The 24,706-nt window shown below is 40.5% G+C and overlaps 1 protein-coding gene across 1 annotated transcript in view; it reads left to right on the top strand.

The window, feature by feature from the left end:
- Positions 1–18,222: 18,222 nt before the first annotated feature.
- Positions 18,223–24,706, top strand: part of mlxip (MLX interacting protein) — a 58,570-nt gene continuing 52,086 nt past the window's right edge. Inside the window, 1 exon segment of the mRNA NM_001097213.1 lies at positions 18,223–18,606. Within this exon segment, the coding sequence (NP_001090682.1) occupies positions 18,290–18,606 (317 nt within the window). The 5' untranslated portion in view covers positions 18,223–18,289.

The raw sequence follows: 24,706 nt of genomic DNA, 5'->3' as shown, positions 1-24,706 counted from the left end.
TCTCATACTCCTATTTTGGATGGGTTATTTTTCCTATAATGGGCATGAGTTAGGCAGGGTTGGTAGGGTTCTTGGACTACGCAATTTGTTTTCTAATTGACTGCATGGCTAGTGAAATAGTGAGATATTCAATATCACTTGCCATTTCTTTTAAAGTTAGCTAGTTCTTCTGCTTGGTCCTAAACATTTTTATGATTTGCCAGTAAAGGCTGGAGTCCTATGTAGACTTGTCCTTACACGTTTTGCCTAGCTTATTCCCTAATGTTTTTGTTAGAAAGGTGCTAAAGTACAAATATATTGTTAGTGTAAATATAAATGTACCCAAATACCCATTAATGATGTATTTAGTTTTACTGAGAAAGCTTGACTAAAAATTATGTCCTCTCCCAGCCATGAAGATGCAAATTTTAAGCTATTGCTAAGCAGTTTCTGTGAATTTCTTTGCAGTGGTATGTATATTGTGTCATTTAAAATATTGTGATATTTTTTTCTTGCATGTTTTTCAAGAACTCACTTGTAGGTTGTGCGTTGAACAGCGGTTTGGTTTAAAGGGCTTTTAAAACCCAGAAAGAGGAATACTGCATAGAAAACATTTGAGACTTGCAGGCATGGAAGCGCAGTACAGTTCTAGATATTCTTTCTGATTTATAGGCTTTCATTATCATAGCCATGTGTACTTCCACATTCCACCCATGCAGAATTTTTGGATGGCAACCATCTCTCGGTACATAACACTAATGCACTAAGCTTAAGTTTTTACATTACATTTTTCATGCCCTATAGAAATTAATTTGATCCGGGAACTTAGTACAGGTATGGGACCTTTTATCCAGAATGCTTGGGACCTGGGGTTTCCCGGATAAGGGATCTTTCTGTAATTTGGATCTCCATAACTTAAGTCTGCTAAAAATCATTTAAATATTGAATAAACCCAATAGGCTTGTTTTGCCTCAAATAAGGATTAATTATATCTTAGTTGGGATCAAGTACAAGCTACTGTTTTATTATTGCAGAGAAAAATGAAAATCATTTTTTAAAACTAGAATTATTTGTTTATAATGAAGTCTATGGGAGATGGCCTTTCCGTAATTCAGAACTTTCTGGATAACGGTAAGGGATTCCATACCTGATCCTGATAAGGGATTCCATACCTGTATCATGATCACGTGGTTTGGTCAAGCATCATAAAAGATGTATGTTCTGTATTGCAAAAAAAAAAAAAAAAGGGGGGGGGAGCCCTGCTGAAAGCATATGATATAAACCACTGGCTCCTAAACTGTAGTTGAGGCTGTCAGACTAGCTAGTTATTTAAAATTTGGAGTAAACTTGTAGTCTGGAGGCTAGTTATTTGGGGTTCACTAGGTATTCTTCATACTACTAGCATTGGAAATCTTTTTATTAACTACGAGCGACCTTGAACAAATATGTGGTCTCAAATGGGAGAGCTCGTCATCCTAAATTACTGATACACATAGTGGCATTCTAAAACCATTCAAATCATTATTTTATATTTTTTACATTTTTTGCAGAGTCTCACCACCAAACACTAGTTTAAAGGTCAGCATTGAACATGAATAGGAGAGAGTCTGAGTAGAAATATAAAGAATAAAACCAATAAATATTAAATCTATCATAATGAATCTGGTTTCTGGTTGCCTAGCAACGACACTGAATTTTAAATTCAAGGATTAAATGAGGCAGCAAAGAAAGCTAAAAAAAAAAAAAAAAAAATAGAATGCATTTCCTTGCCATTCAGAAATGTTCTTTTAGTGGTAAATGCTTATTCCATTGTTATGCATGGATCAATTGAAAACAGAAAAGAAGAGTTCTCAAATGACACCCAGTGATAGTGCTGTCTCTGCTACAGGCAGTTTCACCACAGCAGTCAAAATTCTGTGTCCTATAGGCCTCAAAGTTAGTGTCACCTTCACAGATGTGCTAACCAATAACTGGATTTAGAGGATAAAGCCAACTTTCTGAGCAACAAAATACTCTTTGCAAATATCAGTAGCATATAACTTTGCTACCAACAGATGTACTTTAATGTCATAAAGTTGAACAAGGTTATCATTGGCTTTATCCTCTAAATCCAGTGCCCATAAAGACCTTACATGGAGATCACTGACATTGGCATGTTGCCATGTGCCTACAACACAAAGGTGACACTCTGTTAATACCTCAAGCACATTTATTTGCATGAAATAAAAATAGCTGCAGATTTGAGCACAAATTTTTTTGAAAACAGTGCCATTGGTTCCTTGCTCATAGTTAGCCAGGGGATAGTGCACCACTGAGACCATGAATTCATTTTCTAACTTTAGAAGAAATAAAGGGTTTGGTTTTTTTTTTCTAAATAAACGTATCTGAATTTTATTGCATGCCCTTGACAGAATAGTTCTAGCAAAATGGATTAAAAATGTGGGCCTATTTGTGGAATTTGTATGTTTTACAATTAGAGAAGACAGCAATTTGCCTGGGACAGAATTACCTGCTGCCATTGTCTGTATGCCCCAAAAAAATCACAATATAATGCACAGCTGGCACTTACATTCCTTGAATGCCTGACTAGGTATCGCTGGCAGCTGAGAAACCGCACAAAGATCTTACAACCCAAGGCTCTTAATTTACTGGTGCTTTTGATGAAATTTTTGGCAAACTGTTGCCGAAAACATCCGCCCTATGCCTCGTCTGACATCAGCCTAAGCGGAGAAACAAAATAATGCGCTTTACCCTAAATGCAAAATCCAACGCCACTAAATTAAGCTTAACAGACTTGAATGCTAAGAATTATGCAGTTCCTCCTAACTTGATGCTGTATGATCTCATATGCTAATGCAATACAGTGATACCAAGTCTGCAATTAGGGTTCTGCACTGCTAGGAGGAAAGGCAGTTGTTTTGGTTTCATAAGCTGCTAACCTGACAGGGCAGGTATCTTACTTATGTATGAACACCTTTAGACTGTGGCATGTGGTGCCTGTGACAGTCAAGATCTCTGGTATTTACAAAGGTAATTTACAAAGGACTAAGAATGAATATTGACTTTCAATAATTGTTTCCTAAAAATTAAAACTGTCCACATCATACATGACCCCCGACAGAATTCGTCATCAACTCCGTGTCTGATCATACTCAATAGGATTGTTTTGCTTCCAATAAGGATTAAGTATATTTTACATGAGATCAAGTACAATATACTGTTTTATTATTACAGAGAAAAAAGGAAATCATTTTTTTTTTAAATAACATTATTTGCTTAAAATGGAGTCTAAGGGCAAGGCCACACGGTGAGAGAAGCCTGAAAAACACAAAAGCTGATGTTTTGAAGGTTGACCTCCTATCCACTCCGCTCTGTGTGCCCACACTAGGGTGGCTGCCATTGTTTAAATGCAAGGCAAATGGAGTAGCATAGGCAAGCGGATGCGCTTCTCAGCCTGGCCAAAAAACAAAGGGCTAAGAGAAGTGGATATATGCACCGTGTGCCCTCGCACTAAGGGAGATGGCCTTCCCCAAATTCGTAACTTCCTGGATAATGGGTTTCCAGAAAACTGATCCCATGCCTGTAACTGTTTATTTACTAAAATACATATGTCTTACGCATCTAGCTATTAGGTTTTATTGACTACAGGATATCAATATACAACATCTTGCCAGGCTTGGAGAAAATGAGAAATTGCTGGTGTTAATGACAAGATATTAGTGCTCTTTTTAAACTTGGCCAATATAGATTTTTGAGTTCCTTGATATATTCTCAAACAGTTCTGTTCAGAAATTTAAAATACAGGTAGGGAAAACCATTTAAAAATAAAAATCTATGGCAACTGTTCCATCAACCTGATTTAGCCAGCATTATTATAAGACTCTGTTTTACAAAAGTTAAACATGAAGAATTGCATGTTAATATACAGTCAAACATGACTTCTGGAATTTAGAAACATTCAAGGATAACTGGTTTCTAAATTATAGATCTCATACTTGTAAAGAGTGTATGCATTCCATTACATGTGTTCGTGTCTGCTTTGTACATGCTCTTTCTCTGTACATTGTTATTAGTGAGAGATGCCAATAATATTTGTCCAGTGATACACTGGGGCCCATTCATCAACACCTCAGCAGTAACTTATTGCAACCAATCAAAATTTTGTTTTGTTGTTTTACTTGCAGCTGTCTAAAAAAAATAAAGCTAGTCACTGGTTGCTATGGGTTACTGCCCAACTTCGATTTTGTCCAGTGTTGATAAATGAGCTTTACTGAATGGTTTTTGTTGTTTTTAGGTGCAGATTTTTAATGCCTTTCTTGGCACTAACCTGTAGTGAGATAAGCCTTAAGCAATGAACAGGCTATTACACTGCAGCAGTAAGTCCTTTACCTGCATTATCCTACATTGTGTGCTTCCAAGGGATATAGTTCACCAGTGGTTTTCTGGCAGGTTACAAACTACCTTAGTTTGAAAACAATAATATTGCATAGCAAGTGTAAACACTACAAAACAATAATGCTACAGTCTAAATCCATGGGCAAAATTCTTATAATAAAGAAAATGAGGTGGTTGTAACTATTTCCCTATCTTTCCACTGTTTTCTTATGGTGCTAAAGCCTGGCCTCAACAATCCAATTTACATTGGTGGGGATTATTTTAAGGGTTCCAGATCCTACATTTTATACTTTGTCATCAAGTTTTGAAAATCCTGTGGGGGTCACTTACTTACACACAGCCCACAGTGCTGCAAAGATCTCATAGTCTGTAGAATGCTCTTGCTGTGCCCTAAGGTTCCATATGCAGGGATGTGTGGCACAGTGGCTTGCAACTTCCATGTCGTGCTGGGATATATTAACAACCCTGCAGACAGTTTCATGGATAGATGCTACCCATAATGTTTGTTTCGTTTCCAATGGAATGAGCTATAGCAGCCTTGTGCAGTGAAGGACTATAACTTGGTATGGGGCTTGTGTGTCCATCTGTATTGCAAGGACTCATTAGTTAATGTTTTAATTGTATTATGTTTGTCTTTTTTATGTATGATTCTACAAAAATACATATAATGTAGGTTTAAAAACCTCTTGGTATCATAGTTCACACGTTCTGCTGCAAAATCTAGTACAGAAAAAACTTTACATTTCCTGCAAAGCCCTTTGCTTGTCCCTAAGGAGATAAGGGGCATGCACTGAATCTATACTTTATTGGTTTTGACTCTGGACTGGATTCTCCATAAAGCATTTGACCAAGTATTTAACTTAATCTAAATGCTAATTAGCATATTTCAATTTGAGAAAAAACATGTAAATAAAAAATTGTCAAATTCAGTTGTCCACAATCTTGCAAAAAGTGGTAGAATTTGGTGCATCCCTACTAACCGCAAATCCATACTGTGTTAGGTATGTTAATACTATACAGCTAGGAAAGCTTATACCTCAATATCAGGGGGGTCCTTACCCCAAAGTGCATCTTTTTATACTTGTTATTGGTAAAATCCTGTACACCAGATACTGCATATGTTTTATATATTCTTTTCAGCACTCCTATGAAATGATATAATGTACCGATCACAAAGCCTTTACAGACTAGCATGTGTCTACACATATGTTTTGCTTCCCAGGTTATCTAAGGATGTTACCCTCATGGGCTGCAAAATAGGATCCCAAACCGGTTTAGCATCTGAACCTTGCAGTTGCCAGCAGCTGATTATAGCCAGTTAAAACTGTCAGTAGATTGACTATGAAGATTTTCATTCATCCAGGTCATGGTATATCTAGCATAAATAAATCTAAAGCAACTGGACTTGTTAAGTAATCACTGAAGACATTTCACTACTCATCCGAGCAGCTTCGTGAACTGAGTTGAACTAAAGAAGCTGCTCGGATGAGTAGTGAAACCTCTTCAATGATTACTTAACAAGTCCAGTTGCTTTAGATTTATTTATGCTAGATATGTCAGTAGATTGGTGAATGAAGATGAGCATAAAGCACACACTATCACCACTGCCTCCTGTTATTTTTTTGGATATGAATAGATGGATATGTGGTGGCTCAAAAGAACATGCATTATAAATATCCGTTAAGGGTCCTTATGCCTGCCCTGGCACCCTGTACTGTGTGCTCATGTTAACTTTCAATGTTTCAGATTGGCCCAGATACTACTTTTATCCTGTTTTGCATCCTGACAATCAATAACATTATCCTGGGAACATATATAATTTAATTACCATGAGATGTATTGGGTGGTTGAATGCATACTTGCTCAAAGGTCAGCTTGGCAATCGGAACAGGCTGGGCACCTCTAGATGAGATGTGACTTAAGTGCCTCAAATGCTTGTTCTCCTGCTCATCACACTCTGAGTGTTATTGGAAGAAAAGGCTATTTATAGATGTTAAATATATATATACCATTGAAATACAATTCATTATTTAATGTATCAAAATATAGAGAAAAGTTTATGTACATTAAAAGGTTTGGCAGTAGTGTCCCTTTAAAGGCATGCTGTCATAGTGGCACAGAGAAGCAAGTTAGTCTGAGGGCTGCAGTTGTGTTCATATTGCTTTGTAGCTTTCTGCCATATGTAGTAGCTTGGAGAGATGCCCTGTAATAGGGTTAGAGGGGAAAGAGCTGAACAGCAAGTTGGGATTGCACTGTGTCCTCTATCACATACATCTGTAAACATCAAGGAGAAGCTGCTAACTCACTGTGCTCCCTGGCTCTTTGCTTTTACACAGGACAGACAGTACAAACTACATAGGCATCTGTGTAGGTTTCTCTTCCGTTATAATAATAACAAAACATAATATGCCCATGTCCGCATACATGAACAAAAAAACACTTCGGGGCATTTAGTCATAACTATAACTGGGAATTGTGCATTCCAAAAATGAATAGGACTAGTATGTTTGAATTTACCCTTTCATATATTCCAACTATTCTTGGGTGCCCTTACAGCAACCATAGCATCTCCTTGCCAGTTTTATTGTTATAACATTTTAGATGATAACTCAGCATGGAAAAAAAATGGTTGCTGTTCCTTTATGCTTGAATATCCCTACCATATTATTCATACAGAATTAAGTGCACTTACAAAACATTAGGAAAAAAAGTACCCATGAGTGGCAGGGATGGTTAACTAAAGCTGATCTTAAGTCTAATGGCAAAGAGTTTGGGTACAAGGGCCTAATCCACTGTGGCTATAGATATTTTTGATTTACTGCTTCATGGCTGTGCTGGCAGTTCTCATCACTTGAATGCACTGACTTTTATTGCAAGTAAACCTGTCTCCTCCCGTTTTTGAAGTTTGTTGTGGGTACCGCCACAATTCTTCTGTAGCATGGTCTTGTTCATTTTATCCTTATACAAAACTGAAACATTGCTAAAATAAATCTGCTTCCTCTCCTTGTTGGTGTTTACATTACCAATTTTAGGCAAACTGTAATTGCTAGTGAGTAGGGTGACCAAATCAATTGAAAATTCAGGGACAAAATAATCCAGCTACAGGAGCTGCACTGGTTGCAGTTAAATGTAAATGCAATCAATGCAGCCCTGCAACATGCATTTTTTAGACCTGTCCCTGAATTTTCAAGGGATCTGCCCATCCAACTAGTGAGTGTCTGTACTTCCAAATTTAGCATTTTTGTTTGGAATAACTGTTAACCACCCGACTCTGCACATTTTTAGATTGTTATACAACATAGTAGTGATGTTTGCATTATTTTTCCTTTTTTTCTACTTATTTATTCTTTTGTTCCATCAGTAGTGTATGGTTTGTACAATGTACAAAGATTCCTTTTCAAAATAAAACAATCAACTATTGTGTGGTTTGCATTGTGTTCTCTTCCTTTTTCCACATTGGCTTCATGATAACTGTGTTATTACATTAAATACCTGCATAGACATCTTTCCTTCTCAGTATTATATCTGTTGAGTGAAGCAAGGAACAGAGTAGCTTAGAGGTTAAAGTGTGATGGAGGATTTATATACCAGAAATACATGGTGCTAAAATAACCCAGCTCTCTGTCAAAAAGGATGTCCCAGAAATTAATGGCAATAAACCGATGGGGTTGGTCTAGCACCATGGTTTTGAGAATTCGTTTTTTTATGAAAGCCTGCATGATTATTATATCCAGGCTTCCCTAGTTTTAAAATATGATTATGGAAATCAGAGTTAGGGCTGCAGACATCCACAAATATTAGAGGCTAACCATTTTCTTTTTTCTGGCCGTATATAAAATGAGTGCTCATGAGAACACCGAGCACTCACTTCCACAGAATTGCATAGAGAAAATGATTGCCTGAGTGAGCTCTGCCAATGCTGTGCTAAGCGCCAGTTTTATGTGTGAAGTCCAAATGACTGGTATTGTACATTAAAGGGCACCTATCATTAAAAAAAATGGTTTACCCTACTGGAAGTGTAGGTTAATGGAGTCCAAACTCTAGTTGGGGGGAAACAATACCATTTTGTGCAAAAAAGTGATCCTAAGGGCAGTGGCAGGCAGGGAGATTAGTCGGCCAGCGACAAATTCTTGTTGCCGCGGGCGGCTAATCTCCCCGCAATGTCATCCCACCGGCAAGAATGTAAATCACCGGTGGGTTGGCATACGCGTCGCTACAATTTGCCAAAGTTGCCTTGAGAGGAAACTTCAGGCGACTTCTGCAAATCGTAGCGACGCATATGCCATCCTACCGACGATTTACATTCTTGCTGGTGGGATGGCATTGCGGGGAGATTAGCCGCCCATGGCAACGAAGATTTGACATGGGGCGACTTATCTTCCCGTCTGCCATTGCCCTTATGGGTATGCCACAAGCAACAGGAGGGCAGTGTGGGCAGCCATGTTGTGACACTAACATGCAAATTATACTTAGTGCCCCAGTTTGCTCATTATGCACATACATGTGAGAGAGCCCCAGCCCTCCAGGGCCAATTAATATGCAAAATAATCCTTCAATGAAAGTCCCAACTGATCATGATAGGTGCCCTTTAATTACACATGGAAAACAATTTCCAAAGAGAATTCTACTGACCAAAATCTCAATTACAGATGCAAGAGAACTGACCAGGAAGAATGCCGATTCCCAGCACTTTGCTATATTGCTGTTATCTTACATATAGAGAAAATTAGGTAATTTTTTCCCTTTGTTATATTACACTGGAATCAGACATGGGGATAAAGGACAGACTTGTTCAGTACTGTAAAACTGTGCTTAATGCTCCCAAGTCCAATTGCAGGAACAAAGAATAGGGAGCCAAAGTTATACAGATCAGCTGGGATTCCCATTGGGGGATTATTCTGTATATTAATGCAGCTGCTGGCCTTGGAAAGCTGGGGCTCTCTCACATACAAACTGGGGCACTAAGCATCATTTGTATGTAAGTGTCACAACATGGCTGCCCACACTGGGAGCTCCTTTCTGTTGCTGGTGGCATAGTGCCCATTAGGAGCATTTTTTGAGCAAAATGGTATTGTTTCCCCCAGCCAGAGTGTAGGCTCTATTAATCTGTGCTTCCACTGGAGTAAACAATTTTCCATCGATAGGTGCTATTTAAATGCAGGTATGAGTGCTGACCCTTTACAATTAATGGTAGCATTAGATATTTGACATATGAATATTCTAAATGTTGAGTAACCATAGGCCTTACTCTCTTCATGAAGTGCTTTCTGCCCTGCAGTGTTGAGAAGGCCCTTCTCTGTTGTACAGTTGCAAGTGACTGTTGAGCAAAGATCACAGGCTGCTCAAGTCTTTAGCACTGAACTTTGCTTTTCACTATCCAAGAACACTTTCAGTGCATTGACAGTTGATTAGAGCATGGTAAAGATTCTGCAACTGACCAACACCGTAGTGAAAATAGGTCCTTTTGTGCTACTGGGCACATTAGGCATACGTCTAACTCACTATTGCAAGAAGTTTAAAAATGTTCAACTTCAGTTAATGGCACTGAAGTTTTATTAAGCAGCAATCAAGAAGGCAAAAATAAAAAAAATTGTAAATTATTGCTTTACTTGCAAAGAGCACTCCCTAAAATGACGATGAAGGTTTTATACTTCCACCTGTCTGGCTGCTGTGACTGACCTTTGTGTAAGCTTTAAATGGCATCAGTACTGAGATTAACTGTCCCCCTGCATGGTTCACACCTCAGAATTAGACTGTATGTCCCTGTATTATTCACACCTGTAATCTCCTGTATTGTTCACACCTTTAAGCCCCTGCATTTTCACAACTCAGGCTCAGACTGTAAGCCCCCACACCTGTTAACCTGTTCACACCTCAGACAGACTGTAGGAGCAGTGCCAGCATTGTGTCACCGTATGTACTGCCTGCCGTATGCTGCCTGTGTGTGCCGTACTTTGCCTGCCCTACCCTGCCTGTGTGTGTCATACTCTGCCTGCCCTATGCTACGTGTGCCATACTCTGCCTACCCTATGCTGCTTGTGTGTGCCATACTCTGCCTGCCCTACGTTGCCTGTGTGTGCCATACTATGCCTGCCCTATGCTGCCATACTATGCCTGCCCATGTGTGCTGTACTCTGTCAGGGGTTTGTTTTGAGAGTTGTTAGCATTTGGAAATAGCCATTATATGTTTCCTAAGGTGTGTAATCATGTGCTGGGGGTTGCTGTGCTATTGACTGGGGAAGCATATGGATTGTCTTAATATGCCAATAAAGTTCCTTCACATATGAATGAAGGGTGATATCCCTGCAGTGAGCAAAAAAAACATTTGGGTTTTTGCTGCATTGCCACCATTAATATGGGTATGGTCTTAAAAACTCTTGTGAGAACATGGGTGTGGTTCTCCTTGCTTCCATTATCGGCCCTCCACCATGTAGGCCAGAAAAATTCCGGCCCTCAGTGTCACAGAAGTTGGACAGCACTGCTTAAAAACATTTTACCGTTCCTTTAAGCAAGTTTTCAGTGGCTGACACAGGAGCTAGTACTAAAGCATCTCAAACTTCTTTGCATCTGTCCTGGTACCAATGGGGTTAGAGGAAAGCTGACTATATTCTAATATTTAAAAGGGTATGGTCTCAATCTGACAATTGTAGGCCCGTAAGTCTGACATCTGTAGTGGTGAAGTTATTGAAATGTATGTTAAAATATCAAATTCAAAATTATAGTGTTGGTTGCACTTTTTGACATCAGTGTTTATGTCCTGGAGGATAATATAAGTAGTAAAAATGGTTTTATTGACCAGGCATGTCGAACAAATGTATTTGTTGGACAGCGGTGTTGCAGTACATATGGTCTGCTTATGGAATGTAGGTTCATTCTTCCCCTTTACAGTGCTGCTTAAAACTTTGTTTTGAAAAAAAAAAGGTCTGCTGGTATTGCTGGTACTATTTGTATAGAGAACTGACAAAAAGATACAAAGAGAAATTGTCAATGGCAGGGGCAGCTCAAGAGCAAGGTGACCAAACCTTAGGCCCTGAAGGCCTCACTTGCCCTCACATGCCTAAGCCGGAAAATGGGGGGGAGAAAAGATGGCAAAAAAGGAAAGGTGGCAAACTACAAAACAATACCAATGGGTATGATTTTACAAAATAATCACTTATGGTTATTGAACATCATCCAGAGTAGGTTGTCACCGACTAATCAATGTAGGTGTATTGGATGGTGTATTAGACACAGAAATGAAACATGTTTGTATAACCAGTGTTGTATTGTTTGTTGTTAGTTTTATGTTACAAATGCAGAAATAAAAACCTTTAAAAAAAAAAAAAAACACTTATATTAAACACCACTAGATGGAGCCACCAGTTGTGCATCTTACATACAGGACCTGTTGGCGTTGCTAGCACCAGTAAAACCTAGTGGGTATTAGCACTAGAGTATTTGGCAGTCACAGGACTAAGGATATACATGGAAATAACATTAGCTCATACAATCATTTTTGTTTCTGTGACATTGTATACTGTTTAATAGGTTTCCCCTAATGCTCCTCTGCCATTCTCCCTATGATCAGCTGCTTGCACTACTTTCTGAAGAGATCTGCTGTCCTACAGTTATTTTACCACAGAGTGGGAAGTGAGTCTCCTCTCAGTAGAAATATGCATAATACACAGAATTTACCAACAGTATACAAACTGTGCGATACAAATAACTACTGCCCTTGAATCCCTTTCTGTGTTGCTGATTAAGCTGAATGTTACTTTGTATAATTACCATTTCTGAAGCACCTTCTAAATAGCTGTAATCTTAAAGGGGAAGTATGCCCCCTTGCCCATCTGCTAGTGGAAAAGAGATTCAGTGTTGATAAATTTAAGGTTATGCATTTGAGATATAAAAATATGCTAGTAACTTGCAACTTGTTAATTTAGATACAGCCTTAATAGGAAGAGAAGGACATTGTAGAAAATAAACTTGTAGTAAGCAATGCCAGTCAGCAGCAGGAAATGCCAGAAAGGTAAGTATTGAAAGGGGTATAGATTCACAGGAGGAGATGGTCATGCTCCCACTTTTCAAGGCCCCATTTAGAATATGCCATGCAGGTCTCCAATCCTAAAAAAGTAAATTCATAAAATACAGAAAGTCCAACAAAGTGGCATTTGAAACCCACCCCTTGCCCACAAAATTTCCAAATGAAGGTTATCAGGGCACATGGTTAATGTATGATGGGGTTGCCCCAGAGTTACCCACTTTTGGATTTAAATGCTTTGCGCACTTCATTCTTCATACATCAACAGAAATGTAATAGTCAGAACTGGAACCAGGGGGTAGGGAGCAGACACAACTGTACCCATGTTTTTTTACTCCAAAGTACCAAGCCGCAAAGCTTTCCTAAAGCTGGCAATTTTGATGACATTTCCAAAAATCCCCTAAAAACTTCCACTTTGCAGCATCTTATCTCCCACACAGCATTAGGTACCAAGATAAAACACCCTAAATTTGAATGCCAGGGGTCCACTGAACAATTTGATGCCCAATATGTATAGGTTTACCTAAGTATGCGGCATGTAGGAGCCCCAATGGGAACATACCCCCAAATGATGTGTAATTTCAGAAAATCAACACATTTACATCCTTTATGTGGGATAATGCTACAAAAAAGTATGCTTACCCCAGAAAGCCATATATTTTTGGAAAGTACACATTCCCTCGAGTCTATAATGGGTACACATTTCCTTTTACTCCAAAGTACCAAGCCGCAAAGCTTTCCTAAGTTTGCCAATTTTTATGACATTTCAGAAAATCGCCTAAAAATGTTGCAATTTGTCGCATTTATCTCACACAATTTCTTGCATACAAAGGCAAGTCACCCCAAATAGGAACGCCTAAGGCCTACTGAACAGTTTGATGCCCAATATGCATAGATATACCAAAGTCTGCAGTATGTACTGACCCCAAAATGAAAATAGCGCATAAGGATTTCTCGCCTGCCAACTCAGCTTTTGCACACAGAGCCCCCTGACAGCGTATTATGTGCCAAAACACCCCCTAACTATACAGAGACCACCAAAAAAACATATATTTTTTAGAAAGTACACATTGAGGAATTCAAAATAGGTAAAGTTATTTTTCTACACCAAAGTTACACCTGGCAAAGCTACGCTAAAAACAGATCAGGAACACTAATACAGGGATGAAAATGCAATAAAACCACAAAAATTGTGCAAATTGGTGAAACAACAAAATAAGTCACACAACAGCATAATTAGTGGTCAGAATATCTTATCCAATAGTCACGCTGTCATAATAAACAGTTTTTAAGGAAAAGAAACTAAAAACAAAGTGGTAAAAAAATAAATAAATAAAAAAGTGTTTGTGTATACATGTGTGTATATGTGTAAAAGTTGTGTGACAGTGTGTAAGTGTGTATATGAGTGTATATAAGTGTATATAGGTGTATATAAGTGTGCAAAACAAAAAAAAACCCTGCAAAATTGTGTGCTGTATGTGTATGTAAATGTGTGTAAGTGTGTATAAATGCAAAAAAAAATCACCCTTACCTGTCTTCAAGCTTGCCTGGTCCTGGTGCTGCAGTCCTGTCCTCCATCTCGCGTGGGCCGGCGCTGGGGAAGAAGCAGGAAGAGGTAACAAGCAGCAGACACGATGCAATCACGTCTGCTGCTTGGGGGGGGCCTGCGACGATCACGTCGCAGGGCCGACATGACAGCCCCCCTGGCTCTTTATTATCGAAAGAGGATATTGAACTATTTCATACTATGGTCAAAGAGGCAAATGCAGGACACCCAACAATCAAATTCACCATAGAGATATCGAATAACTCTGTAAATCAGTGATCCCCAACCAGTGGCTCGAGAGCAACATGTTGCTCCCCAAAACCTTTGATGTTGCGCTCAGTGGCCTCAAAGCAGGGGCTTATTTTTAAATTCCTGCCTTAAAGGCAAGTTTTAAATGTATAAAAACCAAGTATAATGCCAAACAGAGCCTTCTGTAGGCTGCCAGTCCACATAGGGGCTATTAAGTAGCCAATTATAGCTCTTATTGGTACCCCCAGGAAACTTTTTCATACTTGCTCCCCAACACTTTTTCCATTTAAATGTGGCTCACTGGTATAAAAGGTTGGGAATCCCTGCTCTAAATTTTCTAGATGTACAGGTTACGGTATATTATGGATGTAGCACTTATATTTGCCTATTTGTGTCTGTAAGCTACCCTCCCATATAGATTGTAAGCTCTACGGGGCAGGGACCTCCATCCTCTTGTGTCTTTGACTCTTAACTTATTGCAACTGTTACTGTATCTTGTATTTATTGTTATACTCTGTATTTATCTATTATCTTATTAACCCCCTGTTTGTATTAATGTATTCTACTGTACAGCGCTGAGTACATAAGCAGCGCTTTATAAATAAAAATATACATACATACATACATACATGTATCACCACAGACCTGTTTAGGAAAAATACAGCCTGTAATAATCTTCTCAATTCTAAATCTACCAAAGTGCTTTAAGGCTATCAATAAAGAACAGTTTTTATGGGCAAAAAGGATAGCATCAGATGTGAATGGGTACCATGGAGCTGCAACAGACTTAAAAGAGAACTAAAGTCTAACCAAAGAAGTACCAGCCCAAGGCACCCCCACAGCCCTTTACAGGGAAGATTTGTGCCTCCAAATATGCCCCCTATGCTCTGTGCTGCTGTCAGTTACTGAGCTTAGGGACCAACTCACAATATAGTGTATATACTAAATATAAATGTCACAATATAAGGCTGATTAGAAATCAATACAGATACTACATTGAATCTCAGAAATCAGTGCAATTAGCATCAGAATTTAATAATCAGCCCTATAGAATTAGCTTATATGACAGGCCAACCTCATTTTCTGCTTGATAATTTGCCACAACCCCTAAGCTTAGCTTCTCAACAGCCGCCCAGAGCTCACAGAGCATGTGCACTGTCTGGGACAATTCTAACAGAATCCAAGATGGGGAGCTCCTGTGACAACTGCAAAGCCTACATCATTACTACTATAGAGATGCTAAAACTTTAGGCTAATGCAGTCAGTTTAGTATATAAAATGTGACATTTCTAGTCATATCCATTTTTTTTTGAAGTAGAGGGACTAAAATAGAGAAGACTTACTTAACCAAGAAAAAAGGCATGCTGAAAAGGAAGCAACGGTGTTTGTAAGTAAATATGGCGAATACAGTGTGGGAGAAGAGAGAGTAAACAAGATGTTTTGGCCCATTTTACAAGGTGATAAGCAAATGGGTAAAGTTTGTACAGAGAAACCTCTCTTTTGCTATAAAAGGGGCAGTACATTAAAAGTTATTCTTTGTCTGGCAGAAAGGAATCAGAAGAAGCAGCATAAATTATTCCAGGATAAACAGGTAAAAGGTACATACCTCTGCCTCCAATGTGTGTGCTGTACATCAGTGATTAGAGGCAATTCTGTCCAACATCCTACAAAAGGTGTTAATATCCGGTTAATGCACTATGCAACATGCTATACACCCTCAGTAGTGTATATGCTTAAATGTCCCTGTGAAAAAGTTTATGTAGGCCAAACATCCAGAGACGTTAAAGAACGGATCAAAGAGCATAAAGAGAATATAAGAAACTTTAAAGCCAACACCCCAAGTGACACTCCAGTGTCCCAGCATTTCAGTGTAGGTTATCACAATGTATTACAGTTGAAATGGCAGGTACTGGAGGTAGTTGACAATCCACAGAGGTGGGAATAGGAAACTAATTGTATTACAGAGAGAAGCATTATTGATAAAGAGGCTGCACGGTCTCTGTAGGAATAAATGATACATGTGACATTGTTTAACCTTTTACTTCATTTTTTTTATTTGATATGTAACACTTGAAAGACCTTATAGCTCCAAACATGTTGTGTAAAATAAAGAAGACAGCAGCACAGTTTCAGCATGAATGTCTGTTTCCTCGTGTTTATTTACCAGAAACTACTTTGTGGTAGGACCTAAAGCTAAGGAAGCAGACACCATCATTACATATCCAGACCCTGGTCCAGAAACTGCTTTTATTTTGACTGAGGTTGGCAAAATAGTCAGGTTTAGGAAGTTCAAGTAAAAAATACTTACAAAAGTAAATCTATCAGTGAAAAATTACCAACATTCTCTATAGGTAACTGGGCAACAGTAATGCTTCACTCCACTTTTTACACAACATGATAACTATACCCCTTAATGTACAATTATACTTTGAAGATTAGTTTTTTAGTGTCAATATAACTTTAGGCTCAGGCCACAAGGGTTATCAGGCCTGGACTTGGAATCTGGAGAATGCCAGAAGGGCTGCTGTAAGATGCCTTAGACCAGGTTCCTCAACCTTTCTTACTCGTGAGCCACAGTCAAATGTAAAAAGACTTGGAGAGCAACACAAGCATCATAAAAGTTCATGGAAGTGCCAAATAAGGGCTAAGATTGGCTATTAGGCAGCCTCTATGCACACTATCAGCTTACAGGGGGCTTTATTTGGTAGTTAATCTTGTTTTTATTCAACCAAAACTTGCCACCAAGTCAGGAATTCAAAAATAACTACTTGGTTTGGGGGCACTGAGAGCAACATCCAAGGGGTTGGTGAGCAACATGTTGCCCTGGAGCCACTGGTTGGGGATCACTGCCTTAAGCTGGCCACACACGTGGTGATTTTCAATCATCTCTCGTGCGGTCACGTGAAAGATCGTTTTAACCCTCCACTGACGTTCAGGGATGAATCGTCAGATATGGAGGTAGAAACAATAGAATTTCTACCTCCTTCTGCTGATTCAGCCCTGAACATAGATTTTGCTCGGGCTCCATCAAAATCTTTTTCACCCACCCGATCGGCTAGTCATCCAATATCTGCAGCTTCCTGCGATATCGGTTGCCTCGCCGAGTTGCCATACACGCACCGAATATCGTATGAACCGAGGTTTTGTACGATATTATCAGTGAGTTTATGGCCAGCTTTAGACAGTCAATATTTATTGAGCCAGTGGGGGGCTGTTCGAGCCTCTTTTGAATCTGTGGGCCTGTGGGTGACCAGGCTGCACTGGCAGCTCTAATGTAACTAATTCCAGTAAGGATCCATTCTAGCCGAGTCAGCACTCCAGCCCTGTGCTTGCTGTAGGTAGGGCAAGCCAGAAGCAGTAATGTCAACAATGCTCATAGCAAGCAGCTGCACAGCAGGACGCACATTTGCACACCATGTGATTTATATGTAGTGTTTTCACACATAATGTACGTGCCCAACAAAGCAAAGACAATAAGACAATAACAAGGAGCATTGCCCCATCTCAGACTGCCGCCTTTCGCTTCCTTGTTGTGTCACTGGAAAAAACACTAAATTCTACCCAAATACTCAAAAATCTCATGAAGTGCATAATTAGAAGCTCCCGGGCCCCGCAGCGAAACAATTGTAGGGCCCCACACAACATAGAAATAAGACGTTCCGTAAACCAATACTTTGCTTTTCACTTGGCGTCATATTATAACGCTTACACCTCCGGGGCCCCAGCAGTCGCAGCATGTGCTTCCGCTATAGAGTTACGCCTCTGCCCCACATTTCTCTTACAAAACAAGGGAATGAATACGAAGACAGTAGAAAGTGGAACTAGCAGCGTCCTAAAGCGCCTTCGCCACCAACCCAAAGACCTCTACTGGCAACGTCATCGGGTGGGCGTTGTCGAAGGCCGGTCAACCTGTAAACCAATCACACTAAGCCACGCCCAGTCACAGAGTCTCCAGCTTGCCGATTGGCTGTGCTTTTGTGTGACGTTTAAGTCTCCCCCTTCGCCTCCCCGGCCTCGTTCGCCTGTCTGGGGTGAAAATAACGCAGCGAGAAATCGGCTCTGCGGACTGGAATGTCCCGGGGCTGGGATCGGAAGGGATGATGATGGCTAAAATGCTACCGGTGCGTCTATCGCACCCCAGCATCATGGTCAAGCAAGAGCCGGATGATGACTCAGACACGGACGAGCCCAACTTACTGCTTAAGAAGTCGGACAGCTCCGAGGCGCAGATCATCCACAGCGGCCACTTCATGGTGTCCTCCCCGCACAGCGAGCACCCGCCCAAGAAAGGATACGATTTCGACACCGTAAACGAACAGGCCTGCCAGACGTACAGCTTCGGCAAGACCAGCTCTTGTCACCTGTCCATAGACGCGTCTCTCACCAAGCTGCTGGAATGCATGACCCTGGCATACAGGTACCCATGTGCCTGCAGTGCTGCTGGGATCTTTTGGCCTTGGACTACAAATCCCAGGATCCCCCAGCCAACCTAAGGATGCTGGGACTTGTAACTCAGGTTGGAAGATCCCTGCAGTATTGTGAGATAAGACACCAAAAACTTGTATGCAATTATGCAGCTTGTACAACAAAGAGCACAGTATAGCAACACTGGCCTTTCTCCCAGGCAATACGTCATTTATACACGGCTTTACATCCAGTGACGTCATCAGTTGGGGCTTTTTAAAGCACAGCTGATGTGTTAGATTTGGTTTGGCAATGGTCAGGCCACAAGTAACATTAGATGGGCCCTGTTACTGCCAGCTGTGTGCTGTTGTGCTACTATTACCAGTCCCCCTTTTTCTCTAGGTACATATGAGTGCTCCTGTTGGTTTGTGCAGGTATGATGTGACCCAGAGCTAGGCTGGTACCCCATTGTCCAGTTAGGCAAAAAGTGTCATCAATGTGTTATCTGCCTACCAGTAACACCAATGGCACACAGGGTAAGTCCATACATTTTGCTGCCAAGATTCTCAGTGACAGTTACTTGATCCTTGTGTGGGTCTACGTAACTGCTATCAAAATCAATGAAGATGATCAGTTATGGGCATTATGTTACCTGTCCATGTAGCTGTTAAATGCTTGGGCAAAAAATACCCCAAATTGCTCAGTATGGCATCACTCCTTCCTGCACTACTACAGTTTGTGTAAAGTAGTTACTGTGTAGCTTTTGGGGCTGCCTTTCATGATGACATTGGGCTGTAAGGCACCAGTTTTTAGATCAGATTACAGATATGTTGTATATAATACAATCGGTTTAGTTCTTACAAATTGTAAAGTGTGTTGCACTATGTTAATAAATGATGTTGATGATTGGGAGGAGGATGATAAATGGGTCAAATGGCAATTATGGCTCTCTCCAAAACTATAGAATGAAGCACCTCTCATTTAATATGGCTTTTGTTTCCAAGAAAGTTTATTTGTAGGTGCTGGTTGGGCAGATAAAACTTAATATAGTATTGACTGACCCTTTTATGGTTAATGTCACACATAAAGATCAGCAGGCCAGTCCAAATTACTGCTTGATAATGATATTATTCTAGATCTAGGGTATCTGTAATATCCAGTGATAAAACAAAGTTGTGTGTTTTATCTGCAAGCAGGTAAGGAATGTAGGCAAAGCTGTCTCTTTGCAACCTGCATGAGCCTTCAAACAGCTGATTGACCTGTCACCTGCAAAGAGGTAATGGGATAAAAGTAACAAAATGTGCACCAATCTAGCCATCTGTAGCATGCAATCAGTAAACTGAGGTGGCCATACACAGGCAGATTTCAGCTGCTTGTTTCAGGTCCTTCAGACTGATTCGGCAGCTTATCTGCCCGTGTATGGGCACCCCCAATGGGCCTACCCGACCGATATCTGGTCTAAAATGGCCAGATCTTGATCATGCAGGTTTAATTTTCAATCAGATTGGGGACTACATTCAGGTTTGGACAGGGCTGGCAGGGTGCCGGGAAAAAACCCGATGGGCCTCGCTGGCCTAAACCCAATCCCTGCCATTGATCAGGTGGGCCCTGCACCTCCCAGTCTGACCCTGACTACATTGGCCCATTCACTGCACCTATGCCTTCTGTTGTAATTTGATTGTTTGGCCCTAGGGCCAGACAATCGAATTAGCCCAATATCGCCCACCTTAAGTGGGCATATCCGCTTGTTTGGTGACCGTGTGTATGGCCACCTATACTGGTTCCCTGTTTAAAAGCAAACATCTGATTGGTTGCCATGAATTACTAGATCTGGTGTAAAATGTGCTACTTTCATTACATTAAACCCTGGGTGTTTACTGGTGTACACTGGCCAATGACATAGCAGCTTAATTGCATTAACTATTGCTGTGACTTATTTACTAACACAAAAGCTAAACTGCACCTGTGCAGTAACCCATAGCATACTATACCATAGCATACTCAGGGATGTACTGGTGCTGATTTGGTTTTCTACCTTAATTATATTATTTGCTTTGGCAGCACTTGTTCTGAATTAGAAGCAATACCATCAGTTTCTGACTCTCCAATCAGCTGCCAGGTACCACTTATAGCTTACCTACAGCATCCTGGCACCAAATATTTGGCCTTCTTCCACAGATGAGTTGCAGTGTTTCAGTTGTTAGGGTAGAGAGATCCCCGTTGATTTGTACTTTTAGTTAACATATACAGTCATATGAAAAAGTTTGGGAACCCCACTTTCTTTGGAGTTTTGTTTATCATTGGCTGAGCTTTCAAAGTTGCAACTTCCTTTTAATATATATGCCTTATGGAAACAGTAGTATTTCAGCTGTGATATAAAGTTTATTGGATTAACAGAAAATATGCAATATGCATCATAACAAAATTAGACAGGGGCATAAATTTGGGCACCCCAACAGAAATATTACATCAGTACTTAGCTGAGCCTCTTTTTGCAAATGTAACAGCCTCTAGACGCCTCCTATTGCCTTTGATGAGTGTCTGGATTGCGGTATTTTTGACCCTTCGTCCATACAAAATCTCTGCAGTTCAGTTAAATTTGATGGCTGCCAAGCATGGACAGCCTGCTTCAAATCATCCCATAGACCAGGGGTGTCGAACTCAATCAGAGAAGGGGCCAAAATCTAAAATCCAGCCTAAATCGCGGGCCGAATGGTTTACTGAACCCCCATACAAAGTACCCCCAATTGCCCCCATAAACAGTGCCCCCAAAAATAAGTACCCGCAATTGCCTCATCATACACAGTACCCCCCCATAGACAGTAGCCCCCACACACAGTGCCCCCAATTGCCTCATACACAGTACCCCCCATAGACAGTAGCCCCCACACACAGTGCCCCCATACAAAGTACCCCCAATTGCCCCCAAAAATAAGTACCCCCAATTGCCTCATCATACACAGTACCCCCCATAGACAGTAGCCAGCCCGCACACACAGAGCCCCCAATTGCCCCCACAGAAAGTACCCCCAACAGACCAGTGATGTCGGCGGCTCCTTCTCTCTTATGCCGCGGCAACAGGCACTACTATAAGGTTGCGCCTCGTCGCTGACGATACGCACGGGTGCAACCTTATAAAAGGGCTTGTTGCCGCGGCATAAGAGAGAAGGAGCCGCTGGCGCTGACGAAGAAGGTATGTTTTTGCGCGTGCGTGCAGTGATGACAGCGCGGTGCGGGCCACATTGCAAGGCCTGGCGGGCCGGATTTGGCCCGCGGGCCTTGTGTTTGACATGTATGCCATAGACTTTCAATGATATTCAAGTCTGGGGACTGTGACGGTCATTCCAGACTATTATACTTCTCCCTCTGCATAAATGATTTTGTAGATTTCTAACTGTGTTTAGGGTTATTGTCTTGTTGGAATATCCAACCCCTGCGTAACTTCAACTTTGTGACTGATGCTTGAACAGTATCCTGAAGAATTTGTTGATACTGGGTTGAATTCATCTGACCCTCGACTTTAACAAGGGCCCCAGTCCCTGTTTTTCTTGGAATTCGGTGTTCTTCTTCCGCCATACAAAGCACTTTTTGTTATGACCAGATAACACAATTTTGTCTCATGGGTGCAAAACACTTTGTTCCAAAATGACTGTAGCTTGTCTAAATGAGCTTTTGCTTACAACAAGTGACTCGGTTTGTGGCGTGAGTGCAGAAAGGGCTTCTTTCTAATCACCCTGCCATACAGATGTTCTTTGTGGAAGTTGCGCTGAATTGTAGAACGATGCAGATACACAATCTGCAGTAAGAGTTTCTTTCAGGTCTTTGGAGGTGATTTTTGGGTTGTCTGTAACCGTTCTCACAAGCCTCTGCTTATGCCACTCCTGTATTTTTCTTGCCCCCCAGACCTGGGTTTTACAGCAACTGTGCCTGTGGCATTCCATTTCCTGAATACATTCCTTACAGTTGAAACTAACAGTTTAAACTTCTGAGATAGCTTTTTGTAGCCTTCCCCTAAAATATGATACTGAACAATCTTTGTTTCAGATCTTTTGAGAGTTGCTTTGAGGATACCATGCTGTCACTCTTCAGTGAAGAGTGAAGCACAACTTGCAATTGGCCACCTTAAATACCTTTTCTCATGATTGCACACACCTGCCTATGAAGCTCAAGGCTTAACGAGCTAATCCAACCAATTTGGTGTTGCTAGCAATCAGTATTGAGCAGTTGCATGCACTCAGATTAGAAAAATTACAAGGGTACCCACATTTTTGCACAGCCAGTTTTTCACATTTGATTTAATTTCATACTAAAACTAAATACTGCTTCACTAAAAATCTTTGGTCTGAAAACACCCCAGTACTCTCTCATATGACTGTATAGGAGGACAGAAACCTGATTTAAGGAGAAGGTTATGATCATTTTTCTATGTGTAGCGGTCCTGCCTATTTTCTGTTAAAAGCAACTAAAGCTCTCATTAGAGATGTTTGACTTAGGGTAGCTGTTCAGAATGGAATGCCTAACTTTTTGGTCCTACTTCTTCAGCCTATGGTTAAGTGCCTGAAGGAATGAAATGTCATAAATGTTTCTGTTTTGGACATATTTTTGGACTAAGACATTTTAGACATTTAATTTTCTTTGGCGCGTCCTGTCCATAGGTCCTTTTGTTGTGCCTGCCTGATTGCATGTATACAGATGTATCGCAGCAGTCTTTTCAAAAACATTAAGGCCAAAGTCAGAGCATTGGCTCCACTTCTGTCCACCTTTGTTTTGTAGGGAGTCAGATGCCCGTGTTTGCTGTTTTTGGGCCGATCTGTGCTCCATGTAGCTGCACTCTGGCCGAAGCTGTGCCTGTCATTGCAAGTACACAGAGCTGCGAAAGAGAGCAGATCCACTACTCTCCAACTGCCTATAAACCGCAGTGTTGTTTTGCTGCTCAGCAGTGCAATCTAGGGTTTATTTAATAACACGCTAAATTGTACAAGTTCCAATAGCAACCAATCAGCAATTGGCTTTGAACAGTCTACTACAAATTAGAAAGTGAAAGCAGTCATATTGGTTGTTATGGGTAACTGCAGTTGTAAGTGTAAATCAGCCCCTCTGCGTATAATGCCTTGCTGTTTTGGTGTTTCCCACTAATGCATAAATACCAATATCCCTTGAAGGGAAAATAAACTGAACGTTAGTTTTGTTTCCTCTTATGTTATATGTAAAGACAATTCCAGCAGCATTAACTTACAAGGGTCGATTGTTTTGTATAAGTCCTCTTACAAGCTTGTTTGACGCATTTGCTGTAGTTTAATTAATAAACCACTGGCTGGCATTCTGTGGGTCTTGACCTTTTCCGAAAAGCAGTTCATCTTTGGTTTATGGATGAATACTCCCATCTGTGGCCCCCAGGGTGGAAGAATTTGGCTGTGAACTAAAAAAACACTGTGTAGCACCTTATAGGCATAGTTTTATCATCTGTGTCTCTCTACTTTAATTAAACACATTATTCAGTGAAAAACACAACCATTTATTGGCTCAGAATTTAAATACAAAATTCAAAAAAACATAACATAAAACATACTATACCAAATGGAAGGTACATCCCATGCTACCTGGCACCCTTTCTCCTTCCTTCCTTTTGAATTTTGTATTTAAATTCTGAGCCAATAAATGGTTGTGTTTTTCACTGAATAATGTTTTTAATTATTGTATGATATTTCAGGACCTTTCAGTGAGATACATCTTAGGTTTTCTTTCTCAGTCTCTCTACTTTGCATAACATGTCTAACAATTTTGTAGTGATAGAAAGTGCTACAGCAGGGGTCCTCAAACTATGGCCCCCGCCCCGTCCTCACCACTGGCTATACTACCTGTTGGGGGGCCTGGCCCATAGTTTGAGGACTAGTCCAGCCACCAACAGTCTGAGGGACTGTGAACTGGCCCCCTCTTTAAAAAGTTTGAGGACCCCTGTGCTACAGTATTATTAGATGTAAGTTACATGAATAATTTTGGTTGAAGACCAGTTTTAAATCAAATTCTTACCTTTTGTGAGGTCACCCAGAAAAAGATGCTGGCACCAGCCTATGGGAGGCCAGTTAGTCTTACACAGAGGACTTCAGCCATAT

The sequence above is a fragment of the Xenopus tropicalis genome, chromosome 1 (assembly GCF_000004195.4).
Source record: "Xenopus tropicalis strain Nigerian chromosome 1, UCB_Xtro_10.0, whole genome shotgun sequence".
NCBI lineage: Eukaryota > Metazoa > Chordata > Amphibia > Anura > Pipidae > Xenopus > Xenopus tropicalis.
This window is presented reverse-complemented; position numbering and strand designations above follow the sequence as displayed.